This window comes from Hypanus sabinus, chromosome 16 (genome assembly GCF_030144855.1).
Source record: "Hypanus sabinus isolate sHypSab1 chromosome 16, sHypSab1.hap1, whole genome shotgun sequence".
Classification (NCBI taxonomy): domain Eukaryota; kingdom Metazoa; phylum Chordata; class Chondrichthyes; order Myliobatiformes; family Dasyatidae; genus Hypanus; species Hypanus sabinus.
In genome coordinates this window covers 22,504,474-22,520,150 of record NC_082721.1, presented here as the reverse complement: position 1 = coordinate 22,520,150, position 15,677 = coordinate 22,504,474, and the positions used below count along the sequence as shown (strand labels likewise).

The 15,677-nt window shown below is 39.1% G+C and overlaps 1 protein-coding gene across 2 annotated transcripts in view; it reads right to left on the bottom strand.

The window, feature by feature from the left end:
* Positions 1-15,677, bottom strand: part of ncln (nicalin) — a 49,216-nt gene that overhangs the window by 30,023 nt on the left and 3,516 nt on the right. Inside the window, exons 2-4 of one of the 2 annotated variants that reach the window (XM_059991247.1) lie at positions 10,351-10,541; positions 8,957-9,104; positions 503-597 (exon numbers count right to left, since the gene is read on the bottom strand). In XM_059991247.1, the coding sequence (XP_059847230.1) occupies positions 503-597; positions 8,957-9,104; positions 10,351-10,541 (434 nt within the window). The remainder of the gene's footprint in view (positions 1-502; positions 598-8,956; positions 9,105-10,350; positions 10,542-15,677) is intronic. The other variant, XM_059991248.1, reaches the window with a different exon arrangement.

Sequence of the window (15,677 nt, the reverse complement as noted above, 5' to 3'; positions counted from 1 at the left end):
GGTCTGAAATATTAACTGCTTCTCCATAGACGCTGCCTGATTACTTCCAACATTTGTTTTTAATTAAGATTTTCCACCATCTTTGGTATTTTGCTTATCTATCATTAGATTCTTGTTGGGTAAGTATATGAAAGGATTAAGGAAACATGTTAAGTAAAATGGAGCTGAAGAAATCAGTCATAACCCAATTTCAATGGCTGGAAGAATGCAGTTCAATCTCCATATTCTTGTGCCTAATAATTATGGAAAGTGCCACATGTTCAGTGAGGGAAAGCATCTTTGAACACCAGCTGAAGTCTGTGATGAGGAAAATTATACAATTTAAGCCATAAGAAAAACACGCTATGGGATTAGATTTCACACCTAGCCTTTGATCTGTTTTATTTTAAATAACTTCAGACCAGCCAAGTGTTTGGTGATGGTACTATCTGGCAGTATATATTTCGCGTAGCATCATCACCAATTATTCAGAAATGCAATGAGTAGAGTAATTCCAGTTTACCTCAAGGCTGGTTATTGACCAGTCATTAATGGCTTTGCTCTGGGCTCCACTCGTGACCATCTGAAAGCCATTAGCTGTGGCTGTATGCAAGAGAACTGAGGGAGAAACAAATTGCATTTTATTCATTGTATCACGGTACTGGTAGAGTCAAGAAACACAAAATACACAGAACAGTAAACCTTCAATATTTCACTTTCTGACTATTCAAAAATTTCAATGATTCAGCATCTGCTCACCATGTGATGCTTCCTGTATTCCCCAAAACTTGCTGGCGGCCTAGCTCCTGCACTCCACAGAAATTCACTGGGGTGACTGAAATGTTTATCATACTATGTAAAACAAAGTGCATTGGGATATTAATAAGAATAATATCCAATAGTCTAGAAAATCTGTGAATCCCGATCACGCCAAATTAATCTATTAGTATTAATACATTATGGGCATAAAATTACTCAAACACTTCAAACTGTGCCACCACTAGCACCTGCAGAATGATGAACACAGCTCAGAATGCCCCAGACAGGAATCAAGTCTGCCAATACAGTGCTTTATTTTAATTAAATGGACAAGTTATGGCAATTTTGGAAACAGTTTATTCCAGGGGACAGGACATAAAAGTATTTGTATACGAGGGCCTGATAAGGGATAGTCAACACTGTTTTGTGTGTGAACCAATCTTACAGTTTTTCTAGGAGGTTACCAGGAAAATCGATGAACGAAAGGAACTTTAGTAAGGCCTCTGACGAAATCCTGCATGGGTGGCTGGTCCAAAAGGGTCAGTCACTTGGCATTCTGGATGAAGTAGTAAATTGGATTCAATATTGTCTCCGTGGGAGAAGCCAAAGGGTGGTTGTAGATGGTTGATTATCTGACTAGAAGCCTGTGGCTAGTGGTGCATCGCAGGGATCAATGCTGGTCTGAGGTTGTTATCTATATTACGGATGTGGATGACAATGTAATAAACTGGATCAACAAATTTGCAGATGACACCAAGACTGGGGGCATAGTGGACAGCAAGGAAGGCTATCAAAGCTTGCAGTGAAATCTGGACTAGTTGGAAACAACATGCTGAAAAATTGGCAGATGGAATTCAATGCAGACAAGTGTGAGGTGTTGCTCTTCATAAGGACAAACCATGGTAAGGTTTACACAGTGAATGACAGGGAACTGAGGAGTATGGTACAACAAAGGGAATACAGATCCATAATCTCTTGAAAGCAACTTAACAGGTAGACAGGCTAGTGAAGAGAGTTTTTGGCACATGGCCTTCAAATATAAAAGTATTGAGTGCAGGGGTTGAGATGCTATGTTGAGGTTGTTGAGACGTTGGTGAGGCTGAATTTGGAGTATTGTGTACAGTTCTGGTCACCTACCTACAGGAAAGATCTCAACAAGATTGAAAGAGTACGGAGAAAATTTACTGGGATGTGCTGAGACTCGAGGATCTGAGTTATAGGGAAAGGTGTAATAGTTTAGGACTTCCAAGTATTCAGCAATCTTATGAGCACCTAAAAGGTGGTACAGGTTAATGTTTCAAGTAGAAATCAGTCCAGATTTGCAACTACTTTCATTCACTGCCAGAATTGGTTGACTATTGTTGGAAGCTTCTGTTTTCAATTCAGGCTTAGTATCTTCTGCAGCCTTAGATGAACAGCTTGATGTGAAAAGCTGGTAAAGACATGGCTCTGTGTTGTATTTTATTGATTAAGATAAGAACATCATGTTCAATTCCTGCCTTTTTTGCCATTTTCAGAAACCTTGGCAGGAAAAAAGAAAGGAATTTACTTTGGGTGTAAAAAAGTGTGAAACAAAAGATGTTCAGTCCTTGTGACTGATTGACATCCAATGAACCCTGCTATGGTTATGTGGACAGTGGACACAGAAAAGATTAGAATCAGCTATGGGCATTCCACAGTCAAATGCGAGATACCAGAACTCATTATCTGTGAATTGTACCAAGATACAAAGCTCCTAGGAGAAAAGGAGAAAGACAGCGTAGCATTTTCACTAGATAAATACACTTTTATAAGTATATTATATATAATACATGTTTGCCCCTTTTAGAGTCATGGACCACTACAGCACAGAAATAGATCTTTTGGCCCATCTAGACAGCGCTGAACTGTTTTCTGCCTAATATTATCGACTTGCACTTGGACTGAAGTCCACCAGACCCCTCCAATCCATGTACTTATTCAAACTTCTCTTAAATGTTGCACTCGAACCCACAGCCACTACTTCCACTGGCAACTCATTCCACACTTGCATCACCCTGAGTGAAGAAGTTCCTCTCAGGTTCCCCTTAAATTCTCTTTTGATATTACTATACACAACTCACAATGTTGTGTTGAACTAATTAAATCATACTTGCTCTATGCACGCGGTCCAAACCCCTCCATCTTAGGCGTATTCATGTTCCTATCTAGAAGCCCCCTACCACCTACCTCGACCACCACCACTCCTGGCAGTACATACCAGGAATGATTTTACTCTATGTTAATAAAAATCTTGCCTGTATACTCTTTTGAGCTCCATCACTTCACCTAAAATGCATGTCTTCTGGTATAAGAGATTTTAACCATGAAAAAAAAAAGGTGCTGGCTGTCCACTCTATGTTTCTCTTAAGAATATCAGATCTGCCCCTCAGTCTCTGCCGCTTAAACCATAGTTTAATCTGACCTACTCCTTACAGCACACACCCTCTATTACAGGCATTATCTTGGTAAACCTCTTCTGAACTCTGTCCACTGCCACCACATCCTTCTTACAATGGGGAGATCAGAATACAGACTAACCGGAGCTCTATACAGCTACAACACAACTCCTTGATTCTTGAACTCAATGCTTTGACTAATAAAGGCAAGCATGCTATGTGCCTCCTCTATTATCCCATTGAATTAAACAGCCACTTTCATCAAGCTATGAACTTGAACTTCAAGAACCCTCTGTGCATCAATGTTACTAAAGGTCCTGCCATTAACCGTGCACTTTCCCATTACATTTGATCTCCTAAAGTGCAACAGATTAGACTCCATCTGCGATCTCACTGTCTATATCTGCAACTCATTCATATTCTGCTGTACCTTTTGGCAAGTTGACAGAGTCACACCCATGAGGACATACAATGATTTGCCAAAAACTATTTTACATAGAAATTCATGTCTCTGGCAGAATTATATCTAAAATGGTTACCAGTAATGAAAGAAGATCTAACCTGGTAGTCAACTGTACAATCATTGTGTGTTAAATATTAACATAACATTTTCCAGTTGTACTGCAGCACATTTTCACTGATTTATACAACAATTAAAAGTAGTAACATGAACAAAGTAATCATTTGGCATACACTTCAAAGTATCTTTTACTGTCAGCCTTTAAATGATACATTTCCTGTTGTGTTCTTTTCCCTGCAATAGTGCCACATATTTTATTTATATATAATACACTATCCCCCTCCCATTGTATCACATTAATCCCAATCTCAAACAGTTGCACTTTCATCACATTTCCAACACCATCTACTGTCCTTTGCTGCTGGGGTTTCAGAAGAGATGCTATCGAAATGGCAGCGACTGTTAAGTTCTACACGTTTTTTGTTCTATTCAGGAGCCCTACAGCTGTCACATGAGCAGCCAAATACATTTGCTTGAACCAGAATTACACAAATAGCAAAAGAACAGTACAATCACAACCCGGATCACTCATTCCTCTTACTACCTCTTGCAAAGTGAAGGACGTAATTGGTTGGAAAGTGAAAATTCTGCCAATCACCAAATTTTACTCCTATCTTAACAGTGTTGTTGGGCGTTTTTTTGTTGAAGTTTATACTTTAGGCCATAACATTACAGTTTTCCCACTTTCAGAAGGCTAGAATAAGGGATATAGCAGCACTTTAGTATTAACTGGAAGCAAGCATCCTTAAGTGCATGGATAATGCTGGACTGTTCATGGAGATCTTTAACCCCTTGCTTTGGCAGTGTGTGGTACCCACCTCTTGAAGGAGGTTTTGATTATACCCAAGAGGAACATAGTGACCTGTCTCAATGACTATTGCCCAGTAACAGTTACATCCACAATGATGAAGTGCTTTGAGAGGTTAGTGATGAAACTTCTGCCTGAGAAGCAACTTGGATCCACTCTAATTGGCCTACCACAGCAACAGGTCCACAGCAGGCACCATCTCATTGGCTCTTCTCTCAACCATGGACCACCTGGACAGCCAAGAGCATCAAGATGCTCTTTATTGACTACAGCTCAGCATTCAAGACCATCATCCCCTCAAGACTCATCAGTAAGTTCCAAGACCTTGGCCTCAATACCTCCTTGTGCAATTGGATTCTTGATTTCCTCTGTTGCAGACCACAGTCAGTTCAGATTGGCAACAAAATCTCCTCCACAATCGCCATCAGCACAGGTGCTTAGTCCCTTATTTTATTCACTTTAAACTTATGACTGTGGGGCTATGCACAGCACCAATGCCATACTCAAGTTTGCTGATGATACCACTGTCATAGGCCAAGGTGTTGAGTCAGGAGGGAGGGAGATTGAAAACCTAGCTGAGTGGTGCCATAACAACAACGTCTACTCAATAACATCTTACTCAACAACGTCTTACTCAGTATCAGTAAGACCAAGTAGCCAATCATAAACTTCAGGAGAAGGAAACCTGAGGTCCATGAGCCAGTCCTCAACAGAGGATCAGAGGTAGAGATGGTTAGCAATTTTAAAATCTTCAGTGTTCTATAGATGCACTGTGGAGAGTAAATTGACTGAGTGCCTCACAGCCAGGTATGGAATCACCAATGCCCTTGCAAAGAAAATCCAACAAAGAGTAATGGATATGGCCTAGTCCATCACGGGTAAAGCCCAACCAACCACTGAGCACATCTATATGAAATGTGTTTGGAGGAAAGCAGCATCCATCGAGAGAGACCTCCACCACCCAGGACATGCTTTCTTCTCACCGCTGCCATCAGGCAGAAGGTACAGGAGCCTCAGGACTCACACTGTGTTCAGGAACAGTTACAACTCCTCACCCATCAGGGTCTTGAACCAAATGGGAAAAATTCCCTAAACTTCAATTGACCCATCACTGAAATGTTCCCACAATCAATGGATTCACTCATTTCTTGATACTTATTGCTCATTTGTTTGTTTGCTTGTTTATTTATTTATTATTTCTTCTTTTTGTATTTGCCCAGTTTGTTGTCTTCTGCACTCAGGTTGAATGGCCTAGTTGGGCAGTCTGACATTGATTTTGTCATGGTTACTATTCTATAGATTTGTTGAATATGCCCACAAGAAAATGCATGTGGTGATACATATATATACACACATACATACATACACACACACACACACACACACCCACACTTTGATAACAAATTTACTTTGAACTTTGAAGAAGTGAAAAGTATGCCACTGTGCTTCTCAATAATTCACATAATTCATGAAAGCATGATTGGCTCGGCTCCGAATATAAACTCAGAGCAGGAGTACAATTTGCTCTGCTGTTACGATCCCAGTTAATCTGACTGTAACCACAACTCCACATTCCAGTCTACCCCAGTAACCTTTTAACCTCTCCCTTATCAAGCACCTTTATTTTAAACATATCCAAAGAGAATTTTCATTTCCAATGAGGAAGGCAGCTCCAGAGATTGGATTGTCAGAGAAAAAAAAGATTGTTTCATCCATCTTAAACAGCAGCGTCTTTTTGAAACAGTGAATTCCATTTATGAACTCCCCTTTAAGAGGACATTTCTTCTCTTCACACAGCCTGTCAAGACACATTTCAATCTAGTCCTGCTGCACCTTTCTAAATACCAGATACAAGCTTAACCTGTCTATCCTTCCTAATAAGACAACCTGCCCATTCCAGATGCTGGTGTAATAAATGTCTGGATTGCTTCCAATACATTAAAATAGAAAATGCTGGAAACACTCAAGGTCAAGCAGCACTTGTGGAAAAAGAAACAGAATTAATGATTCAGGCCTTAAGACCCATTGCCAGTTCCACAGTTAAGAATGTTGCCTCAGGGTGATCCTGGAGTGGGAGGGGAAATAGCCATTTGTCAGTTCCCAGAGAGACCACCTGACAATTACATCAGACAAAGGAAAGTCTGCTGCAAGAATACAAATACAAACCAGTCACATGCAAATTAGTACTGCATGAATACGATCAGATAATATGGCTTAAAGGTTGGACCAGGAGAAAAGGGTTTTATTTTATGGCACTAATATACTAACTCAGGGGAAATTCACCCATCTTATGACCGATACATTGCATGCATTCAGAAAAAGGAACATTCAATTTTGTCTCTGTACTTTTTTTCAAAACCATGAATCTAATTAGAGTTATATTTGTGTGCACTGTCCTTTCTTGACAGACTTCAGTTATCATTATCCATTTCAATATCATACATAAGATAGAGCTTGAACTGAGCTGGAGTAGGTGGCTTTGTATTACAAAGCAAAGCATTAAACCAAATGGGGTGAGGTGGTGGGTAACAGCTTCTGATAAGGGAAAATTTAGAACAGATAAAGATAAAACAAAGTGAAAGAGAACACAAATAGAAAAAGATATTTGAGAAATATTCAGTGACTTCGTTTCCAAGTTTTCTATGGTACAGAATTATTTAAATTCATCACCTTCTCAGTGATGAAATTTCTCATCTCAGTTCCATTCACTTCACCTTGAGACTGTGGTGCCTGATTCTAGATTTTCCAGCCAGCAGAAAGATTTCTCCTACATCTAGCCAAGTCAGATTGTTGTTTCATTTCACTGAGGTGAATCTCTTATATTTTTCAGAACTCAAGTTTTTCCAAACTTTTTCTGAACCCAATACTGAGCAATTCCATCTCTCTTCAAACAACAGCCCCAACAGTCTGCTGAACCTTCACTAATCAGTATACGTCTGAGGAAGGATATCAAAGGAGAGGTTTTAATGGGATATACACGGGCTAAGTGAATGAGCAAAGGCACAGATAATGGAACATAATGTTGAAACAATACATGGTTGTCCACTTTTAAGACTGAAAAGTGTTGGTCAAATAGAGATAAATGTCTTATTTTCTAGAGTTAAATTTTGAACTTTACATAAGGAATCTAATGATGTTAGGGCATGACGAGATATTTTTATTAAATGACAGCCCTGTGAATGATGGTCCTACAGCTAGTAATAGAAGAGCATTCATACAATAGAGACCAGGACAACTGATGTATTTGGCACATCACAAATCTAAATCTGCTCCATTGGGTTCCCTCTCACTCTCTTTTACCTCAATACCTTTTTGTGCAACTGGATCTTGGACCCCAGTGAGATTACATTGAAAACAACACCTCCTCCATGATCTCTATCAGCACAGGTGCATTACAGGGTTGTGTGCTTAGCTTATTGCTCTACTCACTTTACACCCAACGGTATGGCTAAGCACAGCTCCAATGCCATATTCAAGTTTGCTGATGACACCACTGTTGTGGGCTGAATCAAAGGTAGTGATGAACAACCACACAGGAGGGAGATTGAAAACTGGCTGTGTAGTGTCATAACAACACTCAACGTCAGTAAGACCAAGGAACTGATTATAGACTTCAGGAAAGGGAAACCAGAGGTCCATGAGCCAGTACTCATCAGAGGATCAGAGGTGGAGAGGGCTAGCAGCTTTAAACTCCTATGTGTCACTATTTCAGTGGACCTGTCCGGGACCCAACAAGCAAGTGATATACAGTAGAGTGTATTGACTGGTTGCATCACAGCCTGGTATGGAAACACCAAAACTTTTGATAGGGAAGATCCTACGAAAGGTAGTGAATTTGGCCCAGTATGTCACAGGTAAAGCCCTCCCAACCACTGACCATATCTACATGAAAAACTGTTGTAGAAAAGCAAGCATCCATCATCAGAGATCCCCACCACCCAGGCCATGCTCTCTTCTTGCTGCTGCCATTAGGCAGAAGGTACAAGAGCCTCAAGACTCACACCACCAGGTTCAAAAACAGTTACTACCCCTTCAACCAATGATCTCACTATTAAGGACTTTTTACAGCACAGTTTGTCTTCTGCCCTCTGGTTGATCTTTGTTTAATCCTGTTATAGTTACTATTCTATAGACTTGCTGAGTATGCCCACAAGAAAATTAATCTCATAGTTGCATATGACTTATATGCATTTTGACAATAAAATTCACTTTGAACTGTGATACAATCAATACATGTTCATGGCAGCCAGTTCCAGAATGGAGGCAACTCATTTGCTGTCCATTCTCTAACAGTAAGACCAAACAAAGATTTCAACAGAATCCACTCAATGAAGCAAAATTTGAACCTTTAAACGGCATTGTCAAAGCAGGATCCACTTGCAGAGGGAAAGCAATCAGGTAATCGAACACAGGTTGTTGAAACTCTGCCTGCCTTGTCTTACTTGAAACTCAAATGAAATAGGTTCAACTTACCTTCTGCAGCTGAAGCAGTGCCCTGTGAGACAGAAGCCGAACGTGTTTGTTCATGTATAGATAAGAGCTCATCATCCTCCAAGGCAAAGTACACTGGTACAATTGTCTCTGTCGCCAAAAGTTCTGGCTCGATTTCCATAAACTGCTGCTAATTTAAAAAACGTCAGTCTAGTAATCACTATTAAATTAGGAAAGCGCCAAATTCCATCAATTTAAAATTACCCAAATCTTTCCTGAAGATTATCACTAAATAAGGAATATGTAGTGAATCACTCAATAGTAACAAGCTTTAGTAAAATGTCTTTATTTTTAACTCCATTCAACTCAAAGCCAAAGCCAAAGGTAACATTATGTTGTACAACTCAGAAGAGGAACTATTATAGAAGATGATGTCTACTACTTGTTACCATATAAATTCTATTATTTACCTACTGAGCCAGAGGGCCCAGATGTCAAAGATTTTGAATTAAAAACTTAGGCCAAGTAAGATTTGACATTACAAATATTCAAGGCTCAAATCTTTCTATATATTTTAAAATATTTCATTGTGGGAAGTATGACATGCATTTAGTTTCATTTACTGTTATTCCTTAAGCTTCATTTTACAGTTTAAAAAAAAGAACTTTAAGTCCAAAAGTGGGGAATGTCAGTACAGGTGAGAACAGTAAACACTTATTTTAGATGTTCACTACTAGATTCATGCCTAGCAGACACTCTCAACATTGTTTCATTAGACACAGATTAAAATAACTTCTTTTCCTGCCACAGAAACTTACTCATCTCCAACTTCAGAAGAACCAGCATAATATTTGTCCAATTCATATATTTACTTGTCTAAGTAAAATGCCAAGGACCATTTTATGCTGTTGGACCCATTTTATATTGATTGGAAGCTGACAGTAGATGGACATTGACTGATACATGGACATGGACATGATACATGTCCCATTGCCTCTCAAAATTCTAACTCTGTGTCCCCGTTGTGAGAATTGGAAATGGGTAAGGCTAGCCAACAGTACTCTGGTGAAGCTGTATAGGCCAATCTCCTGTATAGTAGATATTATGGATTCTAGAAACATTGATGAACTCTATCCACACCATCAACTTTAGACATGGAAATAGGAGGTCATCAATGGCGTTTGGTTCACTGGGAGCTACGAGGCCAAGAAGATAAATCCCATTAACAAAACAAATTCACTGTGCTACACACCATCTACTTATGTGTATATAAAACACAAATAAATTTTGGAAAATTTACTGCTGTAATGCTCACCAAGCAAATCAACAAAAACTGTAAGACTTGTAATTACTTCAAGGTATCTCTTAATCCTTTTGTGCTTCTATGTCATAGTTTTCTATAAAACAAATGATAAAATTAAAGAAAGCTGCATTACCTGAATAATATCCTGAGGCATCATTGACATGTTCTGGGGCAGAATAATCACCACTGCCCCAGCACTTTGTCGTATGGCTTCCTGAAATTTGTCAAATGAAAATTCTGCTAATCTCATGAGCACACACCTGCGGCTCAGCACGTCAGCTTCAATTGTTCGCGCTTCTGTGTTCAGCACAGCATTCCTTGTACCTGAAAATGAACAGCTTTTTAAGTAGCCATCAACAAACATCATGTCTGCAGTTGTCCACCTGGCAATGTGAAAGTAATTAGAACAAATTGGATGTGGGGTCAATCACCCAATTCCTTTAAACAGCAGACAAAAAATACTCTGTACTCAAAATGATCTCCCAGCAAGAGGGTAGTAGTGCATCTTGATGCACCTTGTTCTTTGCTCTACGGCAATTGTGTGCACTTATGGTAAGGTCATTTGCTGCAAACAACAGTAAGTAAATTAAGGGCCTTTTAGGCAGTAGATTAGACCTTCTAACTTCTGCGACTGCAGTTATGCACTGTTCAGGGCATCAAATTTATCATCAGTAATGGTTGGGAAGTGTTAGTAACCAATGATTATGGAATAGTAGCAGAGTGGTTATGTTATGATAGTGGCAGTTGGAATTCTGAAGCATCGATCCAGAGGCACTAACCAGGGCAACTGTTGATGTTAATTTCAAACAACAAAATCAAGTTCAGAATTTTAAAAAAGCTCCCCCACAATGACTATGAAACTTCACTGCGTAACAGCACTAGATTATGTCCTTTAAGGAAAGAAGCAAATCAGCCATTCTTTTCCCAGTCCAGCCTGTACAAAAGTACAGATCCATCACTGTGGCGGACTTTGAATCGTTTCATGGGCAATGGGCAATAAACACTGGTATTATCAATAATATCCACACTCAGTGAGTTAATAAATAAATAGTGTGAAGTATATGCAAGTTATAGATAACCCAAGGACAGGAAAAAAAATAACTAGCACAGACTGGAGTTGGGTTGCAACATTTACTGCACTTTAAGTTAGTTTTACTTTTCTGTAACTTCCTCTTTCTCACAAGCTCCACTCTCTGTTCTGTGCCTTTATCCTTTTCATCATACATCCAGCAAGCCTTTGGCATTGAAATTAAAAATACACTCTAGATGCTGCAAATCTGAAATAAAACAGAAAATATTGGAACCACTCAGTAGGTCAGGCCACATCTGTGGGAAGAGAAACAGATATTTCATGTCAAAGATCCTTGATTAGAACTGGATATTAGAGCAAATCCTCTTCCATTGCCTTCTATGGCAATTTATTAATTTTCAGGATCTCAAGAGAATGAAGCTGTACCTGTCATGGGATCTCCTACCTACTAATTTCCACAACTTTGAATTAATGGTCGGCATTATCTTCTTGATGACTTAATCAACTTCTTTGATACTCTTTACAGCCCATTATGGGTACTCTCATATAAAATTTAGCTTAAAGTTAAAAAGTCAACGACTTTATTGTATTTGTTTCAGGCGTCCAGTCATTCATTTTTAAATTTCCTTCACATCATGATTGAGTGATCTATAATTATGATAACAATGATGAATTAGCAGAAATACAAATCAAGTAGCTCATAATGGGATCTTTTCACTCAGTCGCCCGTGATTACATTTCCAGGATTAATGTGTTTCAGGATATCATTAAGACTGTCTATACGCTTGCTCACTTGCAAACAATAGTCAATTGCGTAGCTGAATTCAGGAAAATAGAACAATAGCATCGTGCAGTATTGTATGGCGTCTGTTTAGATATTTGCATTGACACTCAAGTGAGGAAAGTAATATCACTTAATATATTGATACTAAGTACTACATTTCAAACTGATGCCTATGTCAACAACAGTGAGTGGTCTGTTGCAATACAATTTAAGTTTGGATCAGATTGTTCACATATGCCTACTTCCCTCTGACTTAATTTAGTAATGGTTTTGTTGCATAGATGATAATTTGAAGTAATATATGTAAAGGAAGTTATTTCTGTGGCTATTACTAATGATATTATCATAATATTATTGGAGTCTCTAAGCAATAATAAAAAAGATAGCTATGGCTGCCATTAGGAGTAGCAGCCTGCTGCACCATTTATTAAGATAACAATTGATTAGACTGCAACCTCACTGCAAACCACGCTGATTGTAACTTTACATCTATCCCATAAACACAAATGGAACAATGAAATGCCAACTCCAGCAAAGCTCTGAAGATCATATGGATCTGTATTCCTAAACCTGAATTGTGGACATTCAGATTTTTCAGCACACACAGAACCTACATACATCCAAACAATGAACATCATTTGCGGTAACACATTCTGTGCTATCTTTTGTAGATTAAATGACATGCTGCATTTCATTCCACTCTCTAATTATAGGGCCTATAGTTATATTACTGTCTGATAGAAATATCTAACATCTCTTTAACTGACACCTTCAGCCACGTAATTATAACAAAAAAGGATATTAAATGAAAGGCACTAAATAAATGCATTTTAATATCCGTTGAACACTTAGTGTCCCCAACAAAGGTTCAATTGAATAAAACTTGTAAGTTCAAGATTCAATTACAATCCAACCAACCCATTACTGCAACATGCTTCACAACTATGACCATTCAGGTATTAGTATAAGCTAACAGTAGCATTCCAGCTTTTATGTCAGATATCCTTACTCCAGAGAACTTGTATCTGAGCCAGTAATGTATTACTGGTGATATCACCTAAGGAGTGTGACATGAAACCACATGTAAAGTGTATAAACCACTGCTTATACACTTGACTGGCAACTCACCATTGCCAAACCTTAATTCTCTTTGCCTATCATGGTGTGCATCTATAATACGTTGCAAAATCTTGTCTGGATTACTGAGAGCTGTATGATGCAGTACAGAAGTATGATAATATATTTTCAAATCAGGGTGGGCACATATTGGAAGGGAACTGCCTGCAAGTTTTCTTCCAAAATGTACTGACCCCAATTTGTAAATATATAATTCCTTCATTGTCACTGGCCTAAATCCTGGGATTCCCTACCCAATAGCACTGCAGGAGTACTTTCATCAGAAAACAACAATGATTCAAAAAGGTTGCTCATCACTCTCTTTTCAAGGGGATTATGGATGAGCAATGCTTCCCTAATATTAATGTTTGGATCCTAGAAAAAGAATGAATTATTTGAAATTATGGCTGGATTTAAAGAAAGCAGTACTGAAGATAACTAAATTACTTTTAAGATATAAATGGGCATCACAGAAAGTGTTCTGTTGCATTTACCCACAAGTCAACCATCTTTTTTTTTGTCGGTTCTAATTATATAACTGAAGGTATCTGTTAAAAGGATGCACGACATTTTCAACAGACAGAAATTTAACTATAGGTCTTATAATTACAGAGCAGAATGAAGTGGAGCATGTCACTTCATTTACAAAAGAGAGCACAGAATGAACAGAAGAACTTCAGTAATATTCCATTTATAATACAGAACCCATGGTGCTTGATGCCAAATCCAACAAAGTCAGACACTGCAAAAGCAGGGTAACTTTTGGAAAATGATTTTCATTCAAGTGGGATTTAATAGAACAGAGATATGTAAAGTGGAATGGCAAACAGATTTATTTTACCTAGACCAAATTTCTTGCTTTCCCTGAAGCATGACAGAATGGGTCTCACATTCAACATTTACAAGACAAAGTTCTTCTACCAAACTGTCCCTGCTGTATAATATTATCCTTCAATGCAGATTCACAGTGAGACCCTCGGAAATGCCAAGCCATTCCGAAATCTCAAGAGCCATCACAATCTTACAAAGGCAGACAGAGACAGTGACTTTTAATGCTGTATGCAAACTTGCCAGGACAGCCTTTAGCCAGTGAAGTTAGAAGGTCCTTGAGGATCCACAACTTAGACCTGGCACAAATGTCATGGTCTACCAGGCAGCATTGATCCCTATCCACAGCAGGCATCTCAAAGGGCTAGGAGTAATACCATTTCGTCAAAATCCTCCAAAACACTGGAAGACCAAGAGAATCAACATTAATGTCTCGCTCCAGGACAACACCCCAAGTAATGATGCTCTCGGCTTCTTTGGCAGTGAAATCCAGCTCCAAAGCGAACTGCTTGGCGGTGTGTTCTGGGCCTGGAGCGTTTTGCCACAGAGAGGCCAGGGTCCTAATGCGAGGTACAATCTGAACACCAGTCTGTATAGACTGGAAGGGCAGGGCGTCGAGAGTTGGGCAAGGTTGGATCACTTTGGCCACCGAGCTGAGTTGGAGAGGCCAAGAACGGTTTCTTTGGCAGTGAAATCTATATCTAGAGCGATTTGCTGCAGCTGGGTCCAGGTCCTAGTGCAAAGTGTGATCTGCTGTTTGGGCAATTTAAACTTCAGTCCAAATACACTGGGGATTCCTCTCTCTGCAAAGCTAAGGCTGTGCGACTGCCTGTGGCTGCTGTGCTTCATGGCTGACAACTCTGGAGATTTGCCCCACTAATGTCATGAACTGAATACTTAGGCTTTGAGCCTACTCCAGGGATTTGGATCTAAGGATTCAATTTGGTTCAGAACGCTGTTGTTGTTGTTCGCTTCAATTGTTCACATGATTTGCTCCCCCCATCCCCCCGCATTTTCTCTGTGAACATTAGGGGAGTGGGTTTGGTTTTTGTACATTAAAAAAAAATTAGGTTCTTTCGGGTTTCTTGATTTGCAACTGCCTGTAAGCAAACAAATCTCAAAGTTGTTTAATTTATACATTTATTGATAATAAATGTACTTTGAAGTCTCTAAGTCAGGAACATGTCTGCCAAAGACTAGATTCCAAAAACTCCATCTTAAGCTCTGCCAGGGAAGAGACTACCAGGTGCACAGAGGAAAAAAAACATTAAAGATGTGTTCAAAGCCAATGAGAAGAAATCTAACATCCTCACTGACTCCTGTGAATCTTTGGCCCAAAATCAAGCAAGGAGAGGCAGCAACAGTTAGAGCGCTATTGAAAAACTTATGGCCATGCATTGGGAGCACACAGAGGGCTTTGCGAAAGGAGACTTCACCATATATTATCCATTTAATGCTTTGACAGCAACCACCTGTTCCATCTACAGCAGTGTCTGTAGCTCTTAAATTGCCTCATTAGCCACCCCAGAATCCACAAACTATAAGTGGAAGCAAGATGTTGTCAACTGCAAGGGTCTGCCTTAAAAAAACAACAAAGTCATCATTAAATGAAAAAAAAGATCAAAGTTGTCACATTATTTTAAAAAATCTCTCATCTGACACCCCCTATTGGATGAGAAAAAAAACTGGCCATCGGTGCTAT